The sequence below is a fragment of the Chroicocephalus ridibundus genome, chromosome 6 (assembly GCF_963924245.1).
Source record: "Chroicocephalus ridibundus chromosome 6, bChrRid1.1, whole genome shotgun sequence".
NCBI lineage: Eukaryota > Metazoa > Chordata > Aves > Charadriiformes > Laridae > Chroicocephalus > Chroicocephalus ridibundus.
In genome coordinates this window covers 15,896,297-15,922,514 of record NC_086289.1, presented here as the reverse complement: position 1 = coordinate 15,922,514, position 26,218 = coordinate 15,896,297, and the positions used below count along the sequence as shown (strand labels likewise).

At 46.3% G+C, this 26,218-nt stretch overlaps 2 protein-coding genes across 6 annotated transcripts in view; one reads left to right on the top strand and one right to left on the bottom strand.

Moving 5' to 3' along the window:
- Positions 1–4,029, bottom strand: HPS6 (HPS6 biogenesis of lysosomal organelles complex 2 subunit 3). The gene is made up of 2 exons (XM_063337665.1): positions 3,890–4,029; positions 1–3,623 (listed from the first exon to the last, which is right to left on the bottom strand). Exon 2 carries the CDS (start codon positions 3,606–3,608, stop codon positions 1,149–1,151), a length of 2,460 nt encoding a protein of 819 aa, XP_063193735.1. The 5' UTR covers positions 3,609–3,623; positions 3,890–4,029; the 3' UTR covers positions 1–1,148.
- A 197-nt stretch (positions 4,030–4,226) lies between these two features.
- ARMH3 (armadillo like helical domain containing 3) overlaps positions 4,227–26,218 on the top strand; it is a 129,444-nt gene continuing 107,452 nt past the window's right edge. For 2 of the 5 annotated variants that reach the window (XR_010071483.1, XM_063337666.1), the window contains exons 1-11: positions 4,242–4,379; positions 11,665–11,776; positions 12,251–12,307; positions 12,450–12,596; positions 14,756–14,863; positions 15,924–16,016; positions 16,883–16,957; positions 17,610–17,696; positions 23,203–23,259; positions 24,319–24,362; positions 25,878–25,938. Coding sequence is in view for 2 of the 5 variants with exons in the window: in XM_063337666.1 (XP_063193736.1) it covers positions 11,675–11,776; positions 12,251–12,307; positions 12,450–12,596; positions 14,756–14,863; positions 15,924–16,016; positions 16,883–16,957; positions 17,610–17,696; positions 23,203–23,259; positions 24,319–24,362; positions 25,878–25,938 (831 nt within the window). In the remaining 3 variants the exon portion in view is untranslated. The other 3 variants (XM_063337667.1, XR_010071481.1, XR_010071482.1) reach the window with 3 other exon arrangements.

Below are 26,218 nucleotides of genomic sequence, written 5' to 3'. Positions count from 1 at the left end.
TGCTTTAGGAACCTTTATTTTTAAAAGGAGTCTGTCTTCCACACTTAACCCCACTCGGAGAGGATTAATGCAGGTGAACCCCCCCCGTCCCATCCCAGCCATCTGCCAGCCCAGCAAGGCAAGACACAGCTCCTTCACCCCACAGCCCCGAATGCAGGGGCAAAGCCACAGCCAGGGTCTCTCTCCCGCAGGAGGGGGCCAGGCGGTGAGCACCGGGAGAGGCTGGAACCTGGATCTTCCTGCAGGACTGCTCTCAAGTTACACTGACTTTGCAAACAGAGGCACAATATGAGCCAGACAATCCCGACAAAGCCCCTTTGTGTGCTAAGGGCAAAGGTAGAGGAGATGGGAACAGAGGGCCTGGGCGTCCTGCAGCATAATCTAAGCTTCCACAAAGGAAAGGGAAAGGCAGGGCCAGCCCCAAGCTCACGCAGGCTGCTGCCAGCTTCTCAGCTCAGAAGAGAGTTCGGGTACCGTCTGGGATGGAGAGATAAGGGAATTAGGCTGCTCTCTTCAGCTAAGTAGCTGCAATCAGTCACAGCTACGGGACCGATCCCAGAGGAATTGCAGTGAGACAGCGTGCAAAGTGCTGCAGCTGCCAGCGCGGCTGCTGGGACATCCAGTACCACAGAGCCGCGCCACCCTGGCATTTAGCATCTGACTGAACCCAAAGCAGCAGGACTCGGCGACCCCACTGCAAGAAACATGACTGTTTCTCACAGGCGGAGCTTGGAGGCACCACCCAACCCACTGAGCAGAGATTCTGGGGGGAAAAGAACATGCGTGTCCCTGCCTGCCACTCCTAGAGGGTCAGGGAAATTATAAAGGAGGCAGGCAAACCAAAACCAAAGTGCTTTGAGCAGGGAGCAGTTCTCTAGTCCTGTAGTGCAGCCAGTGCTTTCATCTGCAAACGCACCCGGCATTTGCTCCTCCACTGGGGCACACACATTGCACTTGCTAGAAACAGCTAGAAAGCCTGCCCTGGCTTCAGACAAGATCCCCCAACCCCAGCCACCCAACCGACTCTTCAAGATGCTGCCGCAGGGAGGCTTCAGAAAGGAGCAGGCAGGGCAGGATTTCCTGGAGTGGATGCGGCTTTCCCCTCCGTGGGCACCCAAGGCTTGGGATCCCGTTGTGCTTCCCCCCCTTCACACAGTGTCACCTTGTACCAGCACCGAAGGGGAGGAAGTCCTTGCCGTGGGAGGCTGAGGGGCATCATCGGCCGCTACTTTTGAGGGGATCTTGTGCTCTCGGGGTGGGGTGGGAGGGGGGAAGGTAGGGCTCTGTAAGGCATCTGAGTACATCTCATCCCGGATACAGGGACGCTGCACAACCCTTTGCAGCAGCGGCTTCAGCAAGCCTACAGTCAGCTGGTTCCCCTCGCTGGAGAAGGGCACTGGGTCCTCCTGGGCGCGAGGGAGGTGCTGCAGGACCACGGTGAGGATGTCCGAGGCGGTGAGCTCAGCGGGGCACAGCGGCCACAGCATGTCCAGATAAGGGTCCAGCTCCCGGTGCTGGGCAAACTCTGCTAGCAGCGTGGTGAATATCTCCTTGTTAAGCAAGGGGCTGAGCTTGGAGAACTTCTCTGCCACCTCCACCACCCGCTGCCACCGCTTCAGGCGGATGAGAAGGTGCAGAGCTTGCAGCACAGCCTTAGGCCTCTTGCTGCAGAGCAGCAGTTCGAGCTCCATCTCATCATCTGCCTCGCTGCACTTGTTCTTCCTGGCCAGTACTCCCAGCGCTCTCTTGTACAGCGGCACCCGGCCCTCTGGGCCCTCCTTGCTGCTGTATGCCCAAGAGATGCTAACGTACTGCTGGGTCAGCTCCACAAAACTGGGCAGCCACTTGGGTTTGAACCTCAGGAAGGAGGCGCAGATGAGCTCAAAGAGCGGGACCACCCCATTCTGACCCACCTCCTCCTGCTGCGGCCCTCCCAGGACCTTCTTCCACACCTCCGGGGTGGCCCTGGCTACCAAGAGGCCATCCCCATTCTGCTGCAGCTGCAGGCAGCTCCTCGTGGCCTTCCAGGCAGCCTTGGGGAAGGAGGCAAAGACAGAGTTCAGGTAGGCCAAGTTGTCTTTGTCCATGTCAGAGTGCAGAACGCGGCTGACCTCCTGCTCCACCAGTTCCTCGCAGTAGTTTTCCACTTCACTCTCTGGGGCACACACCACGCAGGTCTTGAGGAGCTCCAGGCTCATGTAGCTCTGCAGCTCCAGGCTCATTGTGCTCAACAGCTTGGTATAAGTGTCTTGGAGGCCTCGGGCTGGCTTCTGCTTCTGGCAGAGGCTGTGCTGCAGGATGGCAGCGAGGGCCACAGGTGCCTGGAACACACCACCTTTCTTCAGCTTCTCCACTGTCAACTTGGAGCTGCTGAGGCTCCTCCTCTGGTAGTATCTGCAGGCCTCCTCGAACACCATCTCTACCAGGCACGGTTCAGGTCTACTGCTGTCCTCAGGTTTGGAGAAGCTAAAGCTGTATATGCCTGTCTGAGCGAGGAGCTGGATGCTGTCCTCCTCTCCCGGGGACTCCAGGAAATGCACCTCTTTCATGTTCAGGATTTTCTTTTCTATGAGCCTTCCACTGTTCTGGTCGACGAGGTACAGGACCCCAGCCAGCACGCAGGCCAGGATGCTGCCAAAGGTCTTCAGCTGCACAGGACTTCCTTGGGCCAGGGGCCCCCCCTCCAAGTCAAAGACATGCCTCTGTGTCCCATCTGTCTCCACCATGTTTACGGCACCCTTCGTGCTCACCAGCAGCAGACCCCCGCTGTTGGACACAGCAGAGGTGTGAATGTCCAGTGGTGCCAAACATGAGAGAAGACCCACAGAACCAAGCAGGAGCTTCCTGAAGTCTGACTCGCTGCCGGAGCGCAGCGCCTTGCTGTGGACGAAGCCTGCAGAGGGGGCTGTGATGATGAGCTTTGCCTTCTCGGGATGCCAGATGAGGAGGAATTTGGAAGTGGTGGCAAAGCTGGCAGTGGCAGGCACCAGGAAGATGTGCTGGGGGGAGGCCAGGACCTGGTACTCAGGGCTGTTGTGCAGGACTATCCTTAGGGTGCCCAGCCGCACGCCGTGCTCCCCCAGCTCCAGAGCCCGGGTGCAAACACAGAACCTGAAGGCACACTTGCTCATGTCCGAGTGGGCATCCAGGGGAGGCCTCTCCTCACACCACACCAGGCTGGCTCCCTGGCTGCACACGGAGACGATTCGTGCCCGGGCACCCTGGCACAGCTCCAACGTCTGCAGCAGCTGCCAGCCCACGGCCACCACGAAGTGCCAGACCTCGGTCCGGCCGTGTTCCCACACAAGGGCCAGTGCCGAGGAGCCCGATGTCCCAGGGCTCTGCAGGAAGAGCAGTCCCACGAGGGCTGGCTGGGGCTGCTGCCAGTTCCTCTCCAGGTCGGCTCCACCGACGCCGTGGCGCTGGAAGGCCACCACCTGGGGCAGTGGGGGCGACCGGCTCTTCTGCAGGACCAAGAGGTGCTGCCCATCGGGGCTGGACAGGACGTGGCTGGGCTCCTCTCCCTGGCACAGCAACTCCTGCAGCCAGTGGCCTCGGCTGAAGTCACTGAAGTCGGAGACCTGCCGCAGCGTCCCGGCTGGCTTCATCTTGGGGCGCCCGGCCTGGACACCGAGAGCATGCTCCAGGGCGAGCAGGGGCACGGAGCTCCTGCTGCCACGGAGTCGTGTCCCCACCCCCCCCCCGCCCAGCATCCCCCCTCTCCCCGGGGTCTCTGGAGACCCCACGGACCCCCCGCACACCAGCCCCCCGAGTTACCTCCGCGGTCACCCACCTCCTCCCGGGGGGTGTCTCCGCTGCCCGCCTCCCCCAGCACCCGCGGGACCCCCGTCCCGCCGCCCCCGTCCCGCCCGGACCCCGCGGGGCCTACCTGCCGCGGCGGCTGCCTGCCGGAGCCGGGGCCGTGCCGGCGGCAGCTCCGCTGGGCTCGGCAGGACGCTGCGCTGCGCAATCACGAGGCGGCGGGCTTCCGGGCGGAGCCGCGCCGCGCCGGCCCGGGCCGTCCCTCTCCTACTTCCGTCGCCGGTGCGGGGAGGGCGGCAGGGCCGCCGCCTGGGGACGGCCCGCGAGACCCCGCAGGCGGAGGGGCCATTTTTTACCGGGAGGCGGGGGGAGGGTGGGTGTGTCGGGCTCCTGAGGGAGAGGCGAGCTCCGTCCGGCGCGGGGAGGAGTCTCCCCGCCGCTGCCCGCGGGAGGAGGCGGGGAACCGGCGCGGCGGCGGGGCCCGGCGCTGACAGCGCCCTCTGCCCACCCCCGAGTGCCGGCGGCGCTAGGACCGCGCGGCGCCGACCCCCTCAAAGCGCATGCGCGGGGCGACCGGCGGCGCCTGCGCAGTGGGCAGGGGAACGGCTCGCCCGCAGGTAAGTGCCGGGGACCCGGGGGGGGGGACGCGGCCCCCCCACCCCGCGGGGCCAGGCCACGCCCCCTCCGCCCCTCCTGGGCGGTGGCCCCGGCCTGGGGCGGGGGGTGGCACCGGGGGCTCCGCCGCACCTGGGGGGGGGTGTGTCTCCGCCGGGCGGGGACGCTATCCGCCGGCAGAGGCCTCGCCGGGCCCCCTCTCCCGGCGGTGGGGGGTCCCCTCCAGGCCTAGCCCTTAGGGGGGGCCTCCCTTGGCAGCCGGTGCTGGCGGCACCGTACCGAGGGGCTCGGTCCGGGGGGACGCTCAACGTGCTTTGCCACAGCCCCTCCCGCGGTGCCCCCGGGTGTGTCAGGGCCCCTCGCTGCCCGGCTGGCCCTGCCTGCGGCCTGGCCGCCTCCCGGAGCCTCGGGGCGGGCGGGGGTGGTCGTGCACAAGAAGAAGCTGCGGGTCCTCTTCCCCCTCCTCCCCCCCGGGCCGCAGCGCTGGTGTCGGCGGTAACACGGGCCTCACCGCCGCCCTGGGGGCCTGGCAGTGGGGCCTGCCCCGCCTGAGGGGGCCTGGCAGTGGGCTGGAGTTGCCCAACACTTTGGGCCCTGCTGGTGCGGCTGGTTGTAGGCCACAGTGTCAGCTGGCTGCTGAGGGAGTTTGGCTTCCAGAAAACTCCTTCTAGAAAAAGAACGAGCAGGGTATATTCTTTTACCATTGGTTGTTATCTGATTTACCTCACGGTCCTGCAAGTGCTTGTATCGGCAAAGCAAAGGGGAGCAGTAAACAGTGGTAAAGGAGTGGGAACTTAGGTTTATTACACTGAAGGTAGAGGCAACTTGCTCCGTAAGCAAGCTTGCGGCCTTAGTCAGAGCCCTGTTGTGTATGTTGCTGTAAGAAAGTTTGCTCTTAAGCAGAGACTAATCTGAATATGTGATGAGACCAAATTTGGGCTGAGCAGGTGGGTGGAATATGCCAAGCAATAAGATAATTTGGATCGCTGCGGTGTGTGGTGATTGCAGTTCACCAGCTGTTTGAGCTCTAGTGGGAAGTGTGACAAACATTTTTAAAAGGAATCTGAAGGGGTGGGGGAAAAAAGGGCATCAGTTTGGTTTTCCAATAATAATAGCGTAATCCTCTGTCACTTTTTGCTGCGTGCAAGGAGACTGCAGGCAGGGTATATACAGTATAAAAATGTTAAACAGTTGTTGGCTAGCGTGCACAAAAGAAACAGTGAGGCTTTAATGGGCTGCTTGGCTGGGCATTCATCTGCTCACCACCCCTGCTAACACACCAGGCAGCCACCCAGGACATCCCTCAGGAGGGGAAGGGTCAGCTCAAAGTTGCTGAGTTGGTCTATTCATGCCCCCTCGTTGTTTTTTTTTTAGGATCTTAAACCTTGTTATGTTTGTATTTTTCCTCCTGAGTGCTTGTGCTACTAATGGTCCATATCTCAAAAATGTTACCTCTCTCCAACTCTATCTTTCTTATCTTGGCGTGGCTCTACTGTGCAGCTTCTTAGAACGTAGCAGCTTCCTCAGAAGTCGGAGCCAAGGTCATGCAGCTGTGCTGTATTCAGCATGGGCCTTGGATTCACACCGACAGCTGAAGCCCTGGGAAAAGGGCAGGGCAAGGTTACAGGGAGAGTGTTTTTCTTCAAAAGATATTTGAAAAGGTCTCCGAGTGGCATGCGCTTTTAGGTGGGAGTGCAGAGACAGCGTGGAATATTTCATGGTAAACTAGGTGGGATGGAGCCTGAAGGGCTTTAAAAGTGAAAACCCAAAGAGGCTTTCTGACATGAGAGAGCTGGGTATTGTAGCCAGGAATACAGAAAGAAAGTGTGATGAAATGAAAATAATTTGGAAAACCGGTGTGAACAGATGGAGGTGGAAGCATGTGACACTTGTCTAGATGGACTTGACAGGAAGAAGCTTAACTAGTTGATGGTGTGAAGTTGGACTGGGTGTTATTTTAAGTGGAAGGACAGAAATGAAAGGCAATTATGGATGAAGTGTTAAAAATGTAGCTTGGATGTTATTCTTTTAGGTCCTTGTTAAAGCAGGTGTACTGGGAGGAATTCTGTGGCTGTATCTGCATTAGGAAGTTGCCTTTAATGTTTTTCAAGGGGGGAAAAATAGGTCAGTAGTGGTGTAGCTTTAGGTTGCACTATGTAGAAGCACATACACCAGTACTGCTCTAAGCAGAATGGAAGGACTTGCTAGTAAAAATGCATATACTGGGGCTGTGCTGGCGATTATGTTGCTTGGTACAGCAGAAAAAGAAGTAGGATCTGCGTGGGTTTTTGTCATCAGCACACCCTCAGAATATATTTCAATTATGTGCTGCATGAAGGCACCTGGAAATTCTGCCAGATGGATCCAAGGATTGTGTGCTGTGTTACCATTTACAGAGTGTTACTGTTTACCCTGTTGGTGGGTTAAACACCTTACAGTTGTAAAGGAAGGTGCAGTCTGGGCATTTTTCATTCCAATGGACAATATACAAATAAGATTGTAAAGAATGGATGAAATATAAAAGCAACCTGGACCTACTAGCATGAGCCGTAACTGCCAATGCAAGAGTTGTCAGAACATAAGCTGCAAAAGGGCTTCTAGCAGGAATTTGGTCATGAAGATTGCTAAAGCCTTGACAAAAGCTGGCCCAACCTGTTCCTCCTCTCTCTGTTTTCACTAGTGGTCGGCCATGCTGCTGCTGGCTGGTCCTGGGAGTTTTAATACTGGAGCTTGAACTGGATCAAGGCACTGTTTATGTATTGGGATTCATAAGCTCTTGTGCGGGGTGCGGATTGTCTATTGCTTTCTGTGATGGATGAGTGCTGGAACCTGTGTTTTAACTGCCTGTTGCTCAGGTCCAATATTGACTCTGCGGATTCATCACATGGATTAAGTTCAAGCTTTTCCTGGAACTTCCCTGAAGGGTTTAATGACTACTTGGCTTATAGCCCATTGCTTTAGAAGCTTTAGGTTAACTTTTAGGCAGGGGTTTATCCCCCTCTCTTGCATGACTGAGGTAATTTTTGAACAACTTTCCTTTAGACTCGAGTGAGGTACCTGTGAAATACCTTGAAAGGCAAAGCGTGATCACACTGGGTCCCAAGTGCATGCAGTCGGTGGTGGGCAATTACTAGCCTTGCAATGTTTAAACAAGTGAGTCCAATCTTAGTAGCACTGGCAAGTCAAGGGATGTTGGATTCTAAAAGGAAAAGTATCTCTGTTCTTATTCAGAGTCTTTATAAATGTTGATTGAGATCCAGGGCTTTGGTATTGACACACTAATATAAATCACATCACATCACTTGCACTACCTTTTTCAGACAGGGAATAAATGCTTAGCCAAGTAAGTCAACATGTGAAAATACCATTTTATGTAATCTGTTTGTTTTCTTTTTATTTAGCCAAGAAGTGTTATGGTGTATTTTTTTGAGGGGTCCACACTGGAAAAAAAGCCCAAACACTTATTCATGTTTGGTTGTATGTGGGCGTTGTGTATATGTGTCTGTAATCTTTAAAACTTTCAGGTCGTTAGCCTAGGCAATTAAGTGCAAAATACAGTGCTTGATGGACTGCATGCAAGATTACAGAAGTTACAAGTTTTGGGTCCCAATGTCATTATAATGTAGATGTGAATTAGTGTTAAGTTCTCTAGCATAGTATTTTCGCTATTATAAGATGATCTGTAGAATAATAATAGGTCTGTACAGGAGCCCAGTGGCAACGTGGAGCAGGCAGAGTTTTCAGTGTGCCCAAGCCTGAGTAAACCTCAGACTCAAAATGCCAGGTTCATTTTCCCTGTGGATATTGTAATGAAAAGCTAACAGAGATGCGTTCATCTGAATGTCACATGTTTGGCTGAAATCTCTGCTATGAGTTCTGGAACGAAGGGGAAAGGAGGCGGATGGTTGGATGTGCTCATCCCTTTCTTCCCGACTGGATCAGCTGACCCCGGGGCTGATGATAGATAAAGCAAGAGTCTGCCTGAACTTCTGTCTGCCATGGCTTTTATCTTACTGCCTTTGAGCTGCCGAGACTCCTGCTCTGTCGAGGTTTCTTTTAGTTCCAGATGAAGCATCTTGGATCTTCTGCTGCACAGCAAAGTACTTGCTGTTCTAAAAATCCACATGTGTGTATGCTTCTCTTGGCCCTGAGGGGTAATTCTCCTGTGCAGTCAGTGATAAGCAGGATTTGCTTAGCAGCATGTGTTAATGGGACTGACCTATTGACAGAATAAATTATCCATTTGAACCTAAAATGTGGAAGATGCACTGATGTTTTTTCAATGTGATGCGTTTGAAGGATAATTGTTAACTATATTCAGTGTTGTTGTTTTCATAAGCTGTCACGGTGTCCTGATAATTTGACACCTCTACAACTTATTTATAAATGTGTTGTGCCTTTAAATGTTGTTTTCTGCATCTGCCTAGAAGGTCCCCATTAGCAAAATGCAGTTTCCTGTTTCTGTCTTTATGCAATTACATTTTCTAGATGTCATAAAGTGAAAAGAAAAAGCCATTTGTACAGCCTGATCATCATAGGTCATGAAACAAGCACAGCCTAATGAAGCGTTGGCATGAAAGGCGGCCCTTACTTTTCTCCCCTTGCTCCTCCATATGCTCATTTGTAGAATAACAAATTATAAACAAGAACATTATTTAATCCTTGCCTCTAGCAGTCTTTGTATGTGCTCTGTGCAGCTTTGGTTGAGAGAATATGAATCCCAAGTCACATTTTGACAGAGACTAGAATTTTCACGTGATCATGCGATCTCTCTGATGCTTGCCCCACATCAGGCCTTTGTGTCTTGTGGGATTTAGATTTTTCTGTCTTTCTGGAAATGTAGGAAAAGTGCTAAAATGCAGCTCGCAAGTTCAGGGACGAAGCAGAGCATATTGATCCTCTCCCATTCACATACACATTTGATGTGAGAATGCTGACCTAGAAGCACTGAGAGTTAGTTTATTAGTTTTGACATTGGGATTCATTAGCTGTAATTCAATTAGAAGCACACTGATGGATGTGTTTGTATGTTGGGGCTGATGGCTGCTTTAGGTTCAGAAACTTACAATTCTAGCTGGGAAATTGTTTTGTGCAATCTTGGGTAAGATTTGTATTGCTAGGCTAAAAGTGACATCATTCTTGATTTGGTTTTTAATAGATTTCTCTCTGTTTCCAATTACGTTTCTAATTAGAATAATGTCTTATTTCCCATGACAGTTTAAAAATAATGCAAAGTCTGTAAAAGAGAAGCTATCGAGATGATTGAATAATGTTTTCTTTTTCGTTTGTTAGACTGAAACCTTTTTCCATCTTAATTAGATATATAGACCTACTAGGCTACAGGAATAATTTCTGTATTTACAGAAGGTTAAAATGCCGTAGTTGATAAGCTTGGGCCTGTTTCCATTCTCACCCCGGCACACACATCAGCCCTTAACCAGCAGGCTGTGCGTATTCCCTTCCTAGTGGGAAGAGAGAGAATACTTCCCCCCCTTCCTATAGAAACCTCAGCTTTTCAGGTGTGAGATCTGCTGCTCTCTGTCCTACCCTCTGCTTCCCCACCCAGGCAAATTTCCTGCCTTTCACACCTGGGGTAGAGTCTTCTGCAGCAGCAGTGTTTCTCCAGCCTCAAAGGTGTTTTCCTGCTGTTTGGAACTGAGATTTATGGCTCAAGGGATGGGTGTCTGAATAACCTCCTCTGGCAGCCTGAGAGTCCTACTTGAGAACATAGTTGTTATCTAAAACAATCAAAAGCTGTCTGCAGTGGAAAGAATGTAGAAGAGATCTGGAACTGGCATTCAGTAGTTGCTGGAACCTGTTCTTTGAGGGAAAGACGGAGCTAAACGTGCTGTGATTGTGGAAGGGGGTCAGGCAGCCTGGGGTGGAGGCTAAATCCAAAGCCGTGTCTGTGGCTGCCAACTCAGAAAGCTCTGGGGTCTTAGATGCTGACTGCAGCGAACTTACCTCTCTATGCATAATTTAGCATGGCTGAGTGCAGCTGCCACAAGAGCCTGCCCGTGTTTTTCTGGAGCATGACTTAAGTCAACCCTCTGCCTGAGGTATGCCACTGCCGTGTGTGTAATTACCTTTGGAGGTATGGGAGAAAGGTGGGGAGCTTAGGGATATGAGAGAAGGGATGGCGTTCCCTTTCTGCTAAGTACCTCTGACAGTGCTGCGGTGATAGAGGAGGATAGAACAATGCTAAGGCTGTGATGCTTGCCAGAAAAATCTGTGATTGCAGATAAATACATATCTGCAAGGTCAGAGTGATGATATGCTTTGTAGCATCAGACACAAGGTTAAGAGTACATGGCAAGTCACGCATTCTGACTCTCAGCCCGTGGAATGGGTTGAGTGTCACAGAAGGTTCAGGACTACAGCTATGGCTGTTATTTTCTGTAACAGCTCATTTTGTAATAACGATACTTCCTTTTTTTCTTGATAGGATAACCAGTAAGCATGAGACACCAATTAATTGTAGTAAAATCTATTTGTGTTTTTAGAAAACCCTTTGCTGTCAAGTAGATCAGGAAATTCATCTGGTTTAAAAAAAAAAAAAATCCCTGCAAAGGTTCTCCCCTGTGTTTCTCCATCCTTCTCCCAAAACTGAGCCACATGTGATGCTTTTAAGGCTGGGGTTCTTTTCTGGCTTGATTTGCAGAGCAGCTGGCACAGCTGAGGGATGCCAAGGTGCAGAGGTAGGGATGAGCGAGGGTAGCAGGAGTGCTTTGGGGAGGCTTTGCAGCCAAATGTTTCCTAGTGTTGGATGTCGCCTCAGAGTGCAAAAGCAGAATTTGAAATGCTTCAGAAGGCAGCTAATTAAACAGATCAGAGAAGACTTTTTCAAACATTTCCAGGAGCTTTTTGTCACAAGATGTCCTTGAGGCTTAACCAGCGCCAAAAAGGGTGGGGTATCCATTTGCTAACAAGTATCACAGTTCATGCAATGAGATTAAAGAATATATACTTTTCTAGATGTAAACTGCATTGGTCTGGATCATGAGTTAGTTTCTAGCAGGGAAGAATTAAGAAAATTTATCCGTAAGGAGCTTATTCTGTATGTGCCTGTGTCTGGACTTCTGCATCTTTCTTTGAAGTGGGATATAGGACTAGAAGGAACCTTTGATCTGATTTCTTATCTGGTATAGTTATTAAAAACTCTGCTTTCAGCTTGTGAGAGACTATTAGTATTTCAGTGCAGTGAAAAAGTCTTTCATGGTTGAGGCAGGCCAGATATGCCTTGAAGAAAAGTTCAAGTTTCCTTAGCCTTTTTTCTCTCTTCTTCAGGGTATACAGCATGGCCCAAACAGAGAAGAAAGGTGGGCTGCTCCGGAAATCTTCAGCCTCCAAGAAGCCATTGAAGGAGAAAGTTGTGTTGATGTATGATGAGATTTTCACGGTAAGGACTTGAACATCTCTTCTTTCTAAAGTGTTGTGTTAAATTTTCTGGGTTTAGTTTGTGCTGAGTGCTCTGCATGGTGGATTCTTTTCTCAAGGTAAGGACTGCACAGTGTAGGCATATGCTTCAGGCTCTCCTGCTGTCGTGCAGAGCACTGTACTTTGCTCTCTTCCTTAACGTCACTTTGTCCTGTTGTCTACCAGGACCATTTGTGGTCTATGGAAAGTCACAGCTTTTCAAGTATTTCTCAAAAAATAATCCAGAAAATATACAGAGGCATCCCAATTGAGAGCTGCTTTTGTTTGTCCTTCTGTTTCTGGGAATCTGTGTAGACAGAATTCTATACTGTGAGACCACTTGGTCATCCAGTGGGATGATGCTGACTCTTGAGCTACTCATGATAATTATTTTTTTTAAATTCTGCCTGATTGATTTCTTCCTGTTTGCTCTCATGGCTCTTCCTTTTCCTTTCAGACAGAGGACCCCAGTAAATGCAACCCTAGGTTTTGGGAGGAGCTATTTCTCATGAAGGTAACAGGAATTGAACATCCTCTGACTTGTTCTGCCTCTGAAGTGGCAGACTGTCAGTGCCATTTCAAGCAAGTGCAAGGACTTGCTTTTCTAAGGTGTTAGCGGTTGTATAACATGCATGAACTGCTTCTTAACCTGACAGGTCAACTTGGAATATCTAGAAGGCAAGTTGGAGGCGCTGGATGGGGAAGAGTTAATGAAGATAAAAGATAACATCAACTGCTTGTTTCAGCACTGCATCCAGGCACTGGGTGAGGAGCACCCGATCAGAGTGGTCAATGCATTACAGGTACCACATCGAGAGAGGGGGAAGGTTCTCTTCTGCTTCTGATGAGGCAATATGTTTGCTACTGGTATCAAACATCTTGTGCCCATTTCTTTAGTTCTGAGAAGTGGTGTCTACAGAGCAGTTGCTACTTATTGTCTGTGGAGGTTACAAAAATTCATAGTCTCTTTACTGTTTGAAGAACAATAGCTTGTTTCAGAATTCAAGAGGATCTGGTGATGCAGGATGAAGCCGATGGCAAGGGAGGGACAAGAGGGGCTTGTTCACACTGCAGGCTGTCAGTTTGGAGGCTCAGAAGGATTCTGTGTAGCTGTCTTCAGCTTTCTTCTGTTCTTCCCCACTTCAGCCCCCTTTCTGAATTTCCTTATCGGTCAAAAATGAAACGAAGCTCTGGAGAAGTTAGTGTGAAATTTATGCAGGAGATTGTCCCTGCTGGAGACTTTCTAATTGGAAGCTGCGAAGAATTGTCACCCAGAATTAATAAACACTTTCCTGCAGGTTGTTCCTTACCAAAGCTATGCTATCCCATGTATTGTGCAGGAGACTGCCCTTGTCAGTCGTGATGTTTGATGTTAGTAGTTCACAGGCTGATTCTTACAGTTTGGTGAATGCCTTTGTCCCAGCTTCTCTCAGTTATAGGAATACAGTACATGAATTTCACATTTGGAAAAGCCACCTCTAAGAAACTGGACAGGCAGGAAGCTGGGAAAAGTTGATGTAAAACTGAGATTACCTGTCTGATGACAAACAATCTTGCATTGTTGTTTTTTTTTGTTTTTTTTTTAATTAATTTGAAAGGATGCTATTAAATAGTATAGTTATACCTGCGGAGACAGTCTAGCCCAGCCCTGAATTCACAAACTTGTATTCAGGCTCTTGGCAAAAGTTAGACTAGGGCTCAAATGGAGAATCCTGCTTTGCGAGTGTAAATAGAAATCAGGTAACACATCCTGAGCTTGGGTTGAGAGAGCATTCGCTTTTCAGGCTGTTCATATGGAAAGTGGTCCTGAAGCCAGAACTTATTTACGCAATCTCTTCTTGAGAATGACCGTGGTGACTAAAGGTTTGTTTAGCCCAGTATTCTGTGTCTGACAGTAATGAAAGAAGGGATGTCTGCCTTACCCTTTTGCTTCTGTATGGTTCTAGAGGTCTGCTGGTTCTTTGAGGGCTGCTTGTCTCCAGGTTTACATCTTCTGAAACTACTTCTCGCAGGTGAATTTAAGCTGGCGTCTAAAACTGCAGTGGTTATATTCCTGCTCATTCCCTTTTTCACAGAGCTGAAAGGTGCCTGATGATTAAAGTCACCACTGACATTTCCCTCTGTTGGGGCAAACGAGACATTTGCATAAATTTTCCAGAGTATTTGTTGGAAGCATAGTATGCTGATACCTCTGTGTTGCCAGTGATCTCCAAGAACTCGGTATGAATCAGTAAGCCAGTGCCTGCAATGAGGAATGTGAAGAAGGTTATGTTTAGTGGCAATGTTCTTAGAAACTACCCTGAGGTAGTTAGGAAAACTTAAGCTGCCCAATAGCCCTGGAGGCATTTTTTCCTTTTTTTTTTTTTTCTTCGATAAAGAGACAGTTTATTGGTCAGACTTAGTATAGCAGTGTGGTAACCAAACAGAAATTTGTGGTTTCTGTAGCAAAAGCATGTGCTGTATGGACAGGCATCATGTGATAAACTGTGTTGTATGCAGATGTATTTGGCATGCTTGACATGAGGAATTAATCTGGAAAGCTCTAAGGTGCATCTCTCCATGTATTGGACATTGCTTCTGCCTTGCAGTTTCCTGATCAATATTTTTGGCTTTAAAGACACACTTAACTGTTTTCCAAAGGTTGTGGTCCTGTCTGGTACAAGCTGGGTCTGTATGGAAGAAGCAGTAAGATTGCCTTTCTTCAGAGTGCTATCAAATGAAGGGGTGAACAAACAGGAAAAATACGGATAAATATGGTCTCTATTTTTCTGAATTCTCTGCATCCTTAGAACACAACAGAGGTGGAGGAGAGATCAGACAAAATGTGTGGCTTCCAGGCTGCTGATATTCATTTAAATATCTGTGCTTTGCCTGAGCTAGGAGAGGTTTTAGGGTGGGTTTTGCTATTGAGTCATAGATGTTGCCTTATATCTTTCTTACCCTCTGATTTTTCCCTTTGCAGACTTTGTGTGCGTTGATTCGGGGTGTTCATCAGAAGAACAAATCCACTTCTGGGTTTGACATCATCAACATGCTTGTGGGTTTTGATAAGGCGGAGCTATGTATGAAGGTGAGGCCCTGGGAATGTAGAGAAAGCGTTTGCACAGCAGCCAAGTTGTAGCGACAGTGATTTGTAGACAGGTGTGTCTACAAAAGTGCAGCTTTTGGGGGAAATATTCCATCCACTTACTAAAAACAGCTGTCCTGAAGTTCTTCACCTGCTAGTTGACACAAAGATACTTGGGCTCCCTATGTTTGTCAGTAATATAACCGAGCATTTTTCTTTCTTTTCCTTTAATTATGTGCTGTGCAGTCACTATGGTTAAGAAATCTTAAGGCAATAAACAGCTGTCATAAGCCGTTAGTATTTATTATTGAACCTCGTACCTTGTGCTTAATTTTTAGCTGATAGTCATATCATGTGTTCTCACATTTCCATCATCACATGTACCTTTTTAAATTTATTTGATGCTCCTCACTGTAAAGACATTAAGTTTTGGGAAATAGCAAAGTAATCAGTTGTAAAGCTGAATTCCTGTTATATCTTTTATCTCTCTATAAAAAGTAGCAATTTTGTCATCTCTCTACAAATAGTAAGACATTTGGAGAAAATATTTAGTAGCAACTTGCCTATCAGAACTACATTTTTCGTTTAAGAATAACTGTATTACCTGTATCTTAGTATTTGGAAAACAATTAATTATGAATATCTGTCAAACAGCTATATAGTATCTACTTTTAATCATAATTAATATACATACTATTAAATGGAAGATGTGGCAAAAAAGAAAAGATGGTTATATTTGTAGAGCTCTGATTTACTTTATGAATAAAATCTGTTGTTATATATATATATATACAAAAATCTCTCATGCATCTAGAGAAAACTCTTGGAAAATTATCATGATGTTATGGCTGTGGTCATTAAAATGCAGTTAAGAAAACAATGTTGCGAACCAATAGTGTGAATATGGCCTGTGTAATAGTAGTAATGGCTCAGTTATTGGTTCTGGAATAACATGGCTTTATATTGATGCTCTTGTATCTGAATCTCCTGAAAAACTTTTTGTAATTAACATTTCAAATAATCATAAATATTACTTTCAAATAATGTGATTGTTGTTCTTTAGAATCTGATGGAGAGCTTGGACTCACTCCTCTGTGCAGAAGGTTCTGAAAGCCTCAAAAGCTTGTGTCTGAAGCTGCTTCTCTGCTTGGTGACGGTAAGTGAATACCAGCTGTGTGATAATTTAGAGGCTTATATGAGCCACATCTTGAGGGATGGAACTGTCTCAAAAATTGAGCAGAATGCTGCAGTGTGAAGCTTGAGGGGAAGAAATTGTGCATGAGAACAAGGCTCAGCCCAGAATAAGCATCGTTGCTCTAACCATGATGCCAATACAGACCAGCAGATTGTTTTCACCTCATGGGACAGGTGCCAACTGGAGCAAAAGGAGGGTGACACAGGAGGAAGTGTCAGTTGAATTCATAGGGTTTTTTTAGGGGAAAAAAATATTTAAGAAGTCTCAGGTAAATGGAAAGGGAGCAGAGGAGAGGGGCTGAGGAAAGACAGGAAACGTGGAGTAGACAAGACTGGTGAGGATGTGAAGAATGAGGAAACTGGACAAATAGCCACTCGTCATCTCTTAGAGACGGTCAACTGCAAACTATATTGGCTGTGATAAGAGATAATTGAGTGTGGGGGAGGTCTTCACTGCCCTGTTTGTGGTGGAAGAATGCTCAGTGGAGCATATGGGCATTGCTTTTTCACTCTGCCTGCAGTGTGGCCGTCTGCTTCAGCTTCTGATGGCTGTTGCCATGCAGCTGTGTAAAATTTCCATCTGTAGAGGAAAAAGAGAGCTCTTAGTACGTGGGTCATGCTTCTTGCCAGAGAGAGGGGTGGAAGGCAGGACAGATTTCTTTTACTTCATGTCTAGCTGTACTGCTAGTCACACCCTGACTTGCTGAAGATTCTGGATAAATGGGTCCATCTGGCAGTAGAACTCTTCTGTTCCCAGTGTGTGCCAGAGGCAGCTACAGCATCATGGGAGGCTTTGGGTGAGATTTTAAAACTTATGTTTGTACCCAGGTGACAGATAACATTAGCCAGAACACCATCCTGGAGTATGTGATGATTAACAGCATATTTGAAGCTATTTTACAGGTAAGAGTTCTTCCTTCTACTGAGCTTTCAGCCACATATTTGCTTTTCAGGTTTTCAGTGCAGCATAGCTGACTGACACTGCGTGTTGCTTCCATTCATAGCTCAGTCACAGATTATTTAAAAAAAAAAATGCTGTCTCCTCCTTATTCTAGTCTGCTGTTTTTAGTCACTACTGAGTATATAAAGTATTTTCACTTGAGACATTTGTGCATAGATAGAAGCTGAACAGATTTCTGGGCTAATTTCACAGAGAATTCCTGTATCAGAGGAACTTTATTCAAAAGGCAGTCTGGATATATTGAGTTTTTTTCTGCTCTTTGATAAATTACACTTTTTAGAAGTGTAAGAAGAAGAACTGGTCTTGGAGATCATGGATAACGTTGGTGATGCACTGAGATACTGTCCAGTGCCGTTGAGAAATATATTTGCCCTTTATGCCCAGAAAACCTATGTGTGTCCTCTCCATGATAAATGAGCTTCTCTGTGTGCAGAACTTCCTGGAAGCACCAACACTCTCTCAACCTTAAGTATCCTCTTTCAGTCAGGACATAATCTGCTCTTACACATGCATTTCACGGCCACGCACTGTCTGAAAGTCACTGCAAGCTTCCTGAAGCAGGCCTTAACAGAACAGTGTGATTATTTATTCCAGATCCTGTCCAGCCCACTTAGTCGCAGGGAACATGGCTATGATGCTGTTGTCCTTCTTGCCTTGCTGGTCAACTACAGAAAGTATGAGGTAGGTATTCTTCTGGATAACAGAAACATCACTTCTCTCTACTTATTCATTTATGCCGGCCCACAGATTATTAAGGCAGCCTACAGTACAGTTTTTAGCAGTACACACTGTAGCATTTACCAGGTATCAGTACAGAGCTGCAGAAGTCTTGCAAGGCAGTCGTATTATGCTAACTCTGTCTCTGACGTATGTGTATAATCAGATGTGTGTGATATTCATACAGCTCATTTTGTGCAAGCATGAAAGAAACTACCTAGGGGATTTGCATTTCTTTCATGAAAGTATTGCAAGGAAGGTCCTTTTGGAAGAGTTACTGTTGTGCCAAACTTGCATGTTTGCCTCTGCGCATGTGACTGTGTGGTTATACATAATCTCCAAAGTAAAATGAGGCATCAGTCATCTTGGGCTTCAAACTGAACTGGTGGTTCATAACCTGACTAGCAGACTGAAAGAGCACAAATCCCCAGAAGAGATGGTGAAGCTGTGACCAAAGAATGAACTGAAACATCACAGCTATTATTTCCAAGAGAAGTCCGCCTCTATCTCTTTGACTAATTCCTCTCTGAGAAACTGTATTCATCTTCCTTTTTCTAAACTGGTTGGGCTCCTTTGTGGTGTATTCCCATTTTTTTTTCTCTGTTTTTCATCACCTTGGAAAAGAAACATTTCAAATGTCAAAACACACCTAGTGTTGGCTTTACTTTGCATGAGGCATGATGCTTTTATGATCAACCTTTTTTTTTTGTTTTTGTAATTAGGAATATCTTAATATACTTAGCTTTGCAAAAGATGGGAAAGTGCTGGAATCCCTTCTCCTCAACAGAATTACTGGGAGGGGGCAGGCTTCAAAAACCTAGCAGGTTTTATAATAGTTCTTGTTCTGAATTATGAATAGGCCTAGAGAATAGGTGAAGAGCTACAGTCAGTGTCAAAGTAATCCCTGTTAATTCCTCGTCCCTGTGAATGTTGTCAGAATTACAGATTGTGTTCAGCGATCTGTGCCGTGGTAGCATGGAACAGGAGCATGGAATTTGGTTTCAGTATATGGCCATGAGGAAAAACTGTTGGGAATGACATGGGTAGAGTTACTGGTGAGGGCAGACTGGAAAGACCAGAGGTCTCGTTGCAACATTCAGGTCAAAGGGTGGAGAGCTTCGTAGTCCCACCCCTGAGCTATGGATCCCTGGGTACTGTAGCTTATGTCCTTAGTAAGGCAGAGTGCAGTGAGTACGTAAGCCTTGTCCTCCGCTTTTTGCAGTAGCTTTCTGTAGAGTATTGAGTTGGTGTTGAGTGCTGTGGAAAACATTGTCCTACGTGTCTTGGAGCTGGGCACCCAAAAGAAATTGTGCTGATGTTTAAAAAGTACAATGCAACCTGACGGCAGATGTGTAGCAAGGGGAATTTCAACTTGAGTAGTTTGTCTGGCAAGGCTGAAAGCAACTTGAAGGAAGGGCTGCCTGACGCTGCCCTTTGCAAGCAGGGCTATGAGCAAAGCCTGTAGTAATGCACTCATAATTTTTGTCCTTAAGTAGAGTAGCTGCTTTCATTTGCTGTTCTTTGGCCCTTAGAGTCCGTTTGGCAGCTGCCTGGTTGTCAGTGCATTGTAACATACTTCCATGCCTCAGATCCTTTGGAGTTTGCTTTTTAGTTAACTGCAGCAGTTGATAGTTTCTCTTTTGTTCTGAGCTTCATTGGTTGCTAAATTATGTTTCCAGCTGCTTAAGAAAATCTGATTAGGCTGAAAATTCATTAGTCGACTATGATTTTGTGTCTGTCTTTAATGTGAATACCAGTGTGTTTTGCATCAGGATGTTCTTTCATATTTTTGGGATGTGAATTTTGTAGTCTTCTTTCAAATTCCCTGGGGCATATCTGTCCACGTTTTCATTACCAGTGTAGCAGAGATCTTGGCTTGCTCATTAACTTCTGTTCTAAGAGTAAAAACGATTTACATGTCTTTACATGGAACCTTTAAAGGGACGTCCCTGATCTGAAACCTAATAATTTTCAAAAGTTGCTCCAAGTATATACTTATTCAAGTCTTCAGCTATATTTTATGGGTTTTTTTAATCCCAGTCCTGATTTCAGTGAAAATATTTTTACCTTAATACTATGTGAGAGAAACATAAGAGTAACTAAATAATTGACTATATCAGGAAAATGGTGAAGCTAAGTGTACACAAAAGGCTGCCAAACAAAAATGCTGTGAGGAAAAGTATTTATTTGTTCACTTTCTCAGCTTTTTAAGGGATGGCTGCTAGAATAGCAAGGTAAAACATAAAATCAGTTAGCGACTTATAAATAGTTAGATTTCTTAATAACATCTAGGTGGAAATTTCTTTGCCTCATGTTCAATCTGCTAGAATTGGATATTAATGGATCTTTTGGTAGGCAGAGCTGAAAGAAATAAAACGTGGGTTATTCTCTTTGTGTGCTTGTTTGGCAGCATATAGTGTATCCCACAGTCCTTTATGTCTGGTTACGTGCGCTTGCCTTGCCTCTCCTTGATACAGTCACCTACAGGTGCTGAAGAGACACTTATCAACATTGAAGAGTCAGAAAAGTAATCTTTTTTTTTTTCTAAAGAAAAAAAAAAAGTCTTGCATAACTCAAATTATTTTAAATGAATCTCTTTAACAAAAAGAGTAATTATTCAAGCTCCAGTTTCTTGCGAGATAGCCTGCCTGCGGAGGAGATGGCCTCAGGGCTGGCAGCAAAGCTGCTGAATCATCCCTAACAAGTGTTCAGGAGAAGTCTTGTGAGGGATAATTGAGTGGACTCTGGCCACCGTTTGTGTTACAGATGTGAAGATAAGTTAAGCATCTAACTAGGGATTGTACATGGTTAGCTTGGGGTTTTTTTTTCTGCTTTCTTTTCCACCAAAAAAATTGTTTCCCATAGGTTTGTGTTGGAGGCAGAGGTACATTTCAGGGCATGGAGGAGATCTCGCTCCGTCTGCCAGACCTGTGTGCTTCTTCATGTAATACTCACTCTCTATGGTGTGTCTCACCAGGGGATTTCTTTAAAAATCATCTGGTACCGATCTCCCTTCAGCTTCCACCCTTGTTTCTATGAGATTGTTGACATCTAATGGTGGGTAGTTCATGGAGGACATCTTGAGTGTTCCCAGGTTCCAAGAGTCTGTGTCTGTACCTCAACACTGATAAGAAGACCTTAGTGCTATAGTGTTATCTGATGGCAGTGATAGGAAAAGACCTGTATTCTCTGAGGAGCTGAGAATCATATTTTTGAGTTCTTCCCAGAGGCAGGTGGAGGCACAAGCTATTTTTAATTTTGTGTAACCGTTTCATTGGCACACTTTGAAGTTCTCAAAATGCTTATCAACCACTTTTTGAGGCTGTGGCATGTTTCTGCACGTTGTGGAGTGGCAGGGGTAATTTAGACTTCTAAAACTTTTGCTGTGCTTCCCAGTGAGAGGGGAACTGAACTCTGAAACAGCAGGATTAGAATAAGGAAGCAGGCAGGGAGTATGGGTTGGGCTTAGAGGTGCTTGTGCAACTTGTGGGTTGCTGACATTCACTGCAGATGTGCAAACTAATGCTCATAGACAATAACTGGAACTGTTGGCTCTCAAGGAGTGGCAAAGCAAACTCCACTCCCTGTCGGCGGTGCAGGAAATATTCTCATCACACCGGTACAGACTTGCACGCTGAAAGGCACTAGAAACTGCCTTGTCCCATATGGAGTAATACGGCGCGTGGATTACGCTGGTTAGTCGTCTGTCCGCTGCTTTCAATCCTGAAGCCTAGAGGAGGCGTGGAATGTGTCAAGGGAATGCAATACTTCGGATAGGAATTTATTAAACAGATTTCTGCAGATGTGGAAATGACAATTGAAAAGATAAAGGGCAGAGATCTGCAGCAAGCTAGGCCCGCTTCATGACCCTGTCAGCCATGCACTGATGACATCTTGCTGCCAAGAAGCAGGAGACATGGAGCATACATCTTGGAAAGTCAAGGGCAGCGGGAGCATGAAGAGTCATTCACAGGCTGCAGTTGACAAGAAACCCACTTGCCCTCCCTTTCTGTGATGGGACAGAGTGTATGACTAGGTCTCAGGGCAGCCTGGAGGCATTGGTCAGTGTAATATGTCCCAGTTTGCTTATTCCCCACGTCTGGGAATTTGGATAACCCTGCAGTTTCTAATCCAGCATAGCTCTGCTGCCCATCGCCTGGAAAAGCCCCATCACTTTCGTTGGTCATGGGCCACAGGCTGGCCTCTCTTCTGTGCGCGAGCTGTGGGGCAGAGAGCAAGAGAATGACGAAAATTAGTAAAACTAAGATATGTTTACAACGTTGGATTTTAATCTTTTTAATTATGAATTTGTGAAGCTTGCTTTTGCTTTACTGACACTGACTGAATTTAATTTCTGAAGGGGAGTGTGGTTGTACAGGGAGGACCATATATTGTTACTCAATAGGAGCCTCTACGCCAGCGTCAGGGAAATGTCTTTGCATGCTTCGTGCACAGATGGGTCCTGTGTGAGTTCTCTGTCTTTTTCTGAGATGCAGACAGGGCTGTGTGCTGCTGGAGGCAGGCTGACAGACTGGCTCAGCTTTGGTCTGTTCCGATCAATTTCTTTTCTGAACCAAAAAGAAAGCCTGATCCTCCCAAAGCACCAAATATTTGTGAGTGGTGTTTTCTGATCAGCCTTACTTTTAACTTGCTGTCAAGCCATGGACAAATCAGTCAGATAACTGTGTAACTTGTAGGGCTGCATCTGATGCATGCTTTGTGTTTTATTCTTCCCATCCACTTTGCACTTACTACATAGATAGAGCTTTTCTAATTTTCTCTGTCCTGGTTTCAGATCAGCTTTGTTAGTTTTGCACTGACATGTATAAACCAGGAAAAACAAACGTACATTGCTAATCTAAAATGCTTCCTAAATTAGGACTTATCTTTATAGATGGAGCCTGTGTGCTTTGTTCAGCTAAGTTCAAGGAACTTACATTCTCCAGAGACTTCTAGCTCTCAGTGGTGTAAACTGTTAAAGTGTTGAGCTCTAACCCAGCAGCAGATGGGTCTGTAACATTGTCATGCCTTTCTGGGTGCTCTTTCCTTTAAGCAACCCTTGCAAGGTGTTGCAGAAGGGAGATACCGGAACGCTAATGTTCGGTCCCAGCTTCACTGCTTGCTCCTGCTGCATAACAGTGTGTGTGTCACAGATAACAGCCTTGCAGGACAGCTGCTCCAATTTCAAGACTGACAGATGAGCTAGCGGGGGAGCAGAAACTCCCTCTCCATAAAATCAGGAGAATGCCTGGCGGAGCCAGTAAAGAGAAGGTGTCCCAGGCGCAGCAGCCTTAGCGTGTGCTATGACTCCTGTTTCTTTGTGTGTATTCTGCTTTGTGGAACAGGAGAGAGATTCTTCCCAGGTGGTTGGGCAAACTTGGAAAGATAGTAGTGTTTGGTTTTTTTTTTTTTCCTGAAGGCTGAACTTAAAATCAATTTTCTTTCTCTCTTATCCCCCCACCCTGAGCAGTCAGTGAATCCCTACATTGTGAAGCTCTCCATCGTAGATGATGAGGCCACACTCAATGTAAGTATTTTACTTGATTCCTCTGTGCTGCTGGTGATGCTCTTTCATGTTTTCATGTGTGGTGTTGGTATAATGAATGCAGTCATGGTGTCTGGTATAAAGAAGGTCTAGGAAGAGTGCTGCAGTAAAGAACACCAGTATAGTGGGTTTCTCCCCGAACTGCACTCTTGCAATAGGTTAGGCAGCTCATGATTTGGACGGTTTGATCACCAGTTAGATGGTGGAGGTAGTTAAAAAGCTAGGTAGCAAGGAATATGCTAAAGTTGATCTATTATGCATTTATGAACTATCTATGCACTATTTGTTGTGACGTGCCAAAGAGGCACAAGATACCTTATGCCAAAGAAGATCTCATTTCCAGTGCTGTGTCATCTGAGTTTACCAGTCCAGAAGTCAATTCCTGTAGCTCAGTGGAAGCTTGTACCCGAGTCAAGACTCCTGCAGCATACTTTGGGTTGTAGCCACTGCCTGAGTTTTGCACCCAGGCCTGGGTGCAATAGAAAGTGGCAGCACACTATGAGCTATGTGAGGTCTGGATTTAGAAGCTGTTCTTTAGGCATGAAGTAAAAAGCAAGCTCCATGCTAACTAAAGGGCGAGAACGATTATTCTGAGTTAATTAAATTAGCTTGACAGAAAGGGTGATCAGTAGCTGTGGAATAGTGGAGGCTGTTTGCAAGAAGTGGAAAGGTTACTAGTGTTTATGGCTCTGTTTTGAACTTTTGGATATCTTTCCTCTGACACCAGCTTCCTTCTGAAGTTCTTGCTGGTTTTTTGAGGCTTCTTGAGTGAGTAAGCTCTGGGGGTCCAAGGAGAGTAAATGTTCTCTGTTGAACTTAGTAATTAGATATTCAACTTTAAATTTTGGTGTCTTGGTTTTTTTTTTAATGATGTTTTTGTTGTATTATAGTATGTCTTAAAACAGCTTCAGGGGAAATTCTTTCTAGCATGCCAGGTTATCTTGGGTGGCAGGGGGGACACAGCACTGCTATGTGTGTTCAGTGTGTGGTTTCCTGCATTGAGATTTGTAATGTGAAGATTTTTTTAACGCTTTTTTTCAGGGAATGGGACTTGTAATTGCCCAGGCTTTATCAGAATATAACAGGTAAAACCTAATTGTCTCTTGTTTTTCAATGATGATAGTTGCTATACATTTCCACAAACTTTTTTCTTTGTTTGTTAAAGCACTTATTTATCACCAAACAGCCTTGATGCACCTGGAGAAGCAGGGAATAGTCTTTATGCTTTGAGCTGCTTCGTCTCAGTTGTTGCTGTCATTGCAAGTGTAAATGCATCTGTACCAGCTGTGCTGGTGTGCTTCAGGAGAGATCTTGCTGTAAGGGAAGATACCTATTGTATGTTTTTACTATCATGGATTTTACCTCTGTATGAACCTGGTGTAAAATCTTAGTCCCAAGTGAAAAGATAAATGATTTGCCGAGTACTTCTCTGTTAGAAAATTGATTTAACTGAAACACAATCTAAAACAAACAGATGTACCCCGGACTATCCATGTACCAGATCAGAGGTGATTTGGGGATGCGTGCTCTTGCAAATGGTGGAAAGCATTAAATGCTTCTGAAGAAAGCCAGAAAGCCAGCAGTAGGGGTAGCATGTTCCCAGCCTCTGCTTCATAAGCAACAGCACAAAACGTGTATGTCTTCTTAAGAAGAAAGTGCTTCAGAAAAATTGGAAACTTAAAGCAATTTCATTTGAGTGGCCCAAGACTTTGTGGAGTAGGATTATCAAAGTATCCAGAAAAATGTTTTAATTCCTTTGAAGGTCTGTGTTATAGACAGGCAGATGACTTGCAAGATCAGCAAATCATGTAAATGTATTTAACAGAGTAAGTTACTAAAGCAAAGCAGAAAGAACCTCACCCACCCAACTCCCTCCATTCTGACAAAAGCTGTCTCAGACTATGGCCTGTTTTGCTTAGATCTTTCTTTTCCGCTTCCCAAAAAACTTAGAATTGTGTTCTTTCTAAGTTGCGTTGTGTGCAGTCAGATTCCTGTATGAAAGACACACTAAATGGCCACATGATCTTTGCTAGTCCATTTGAATGACAAATTAAGTGACTTAGCTTAAATCTGAGGTCCCCAACCGATTTGTTTGCTTTGCTTCCTGCAGTTCCAGTCCCTTCACTTACTCCAGGAATGTGGGATCAGGTGGGATCAGGTCATGAACCATAATGGTCCTCATGGTTTCTGCTGGCCAAAGGGTGATCAACTCTGGTTTAGTCTGTAGTGGATGATGATTGAAATGAAATTGTTCTGCTGTTACTGACTGTGTGTGTTCATGTCGTTCATTACTGTTTTGCCAGTGCAGGACAAAATTTCCTAAGTCGCTTGGTCCCTTTTCCTTCAGTGTTAGCCCAGACTGGATGTATCCCCTATAGCAGCATGGGTATTGTTCAGTCTTTCTTCAACATCTTTCAGCAACCCCACTTCGGCTGCACACAGCTTACTCTTTTGGGGAGTTCTTGAAAAGGGCTTGTGAACACTGAAGCCTTCTCCATCTTGCATCCTTATCAGATAAGACCGTCTCATAGTGATTTAGATAAAATAACCCTCTTTCCATTTTTAACACTGAAACTTCATCCTTGTTCCTTTTTGTTCAGGCAATACAAAGATAAGGAAGAGGAGCACCAGAGTGGTTTCCTCTCAGCTCTAACCAATATGGTAAGCAAGGAAGCAGTGTTTTTTCTATTCTCAAAGTAAGTACCTTCATGGAAGTTCAGCAGGAGGGTGTTTCCAAAAACTTTAAGTTTGGGATGTGGATTCTGGAGGAGGAGATGCACTGATCCAGTCCAAACCAAATACAACTGAAATGGCTGTATTCTGAGGAGCGTGTTGTTGTCTGGCTGGGAAAGCTCTTTCAAAGCATGAGATCTTTATTCTGGCATTGATAATTGAACTGGTTTTCCTTCTTCCATTCATTCTAGTTGACTTTATTTTAAAA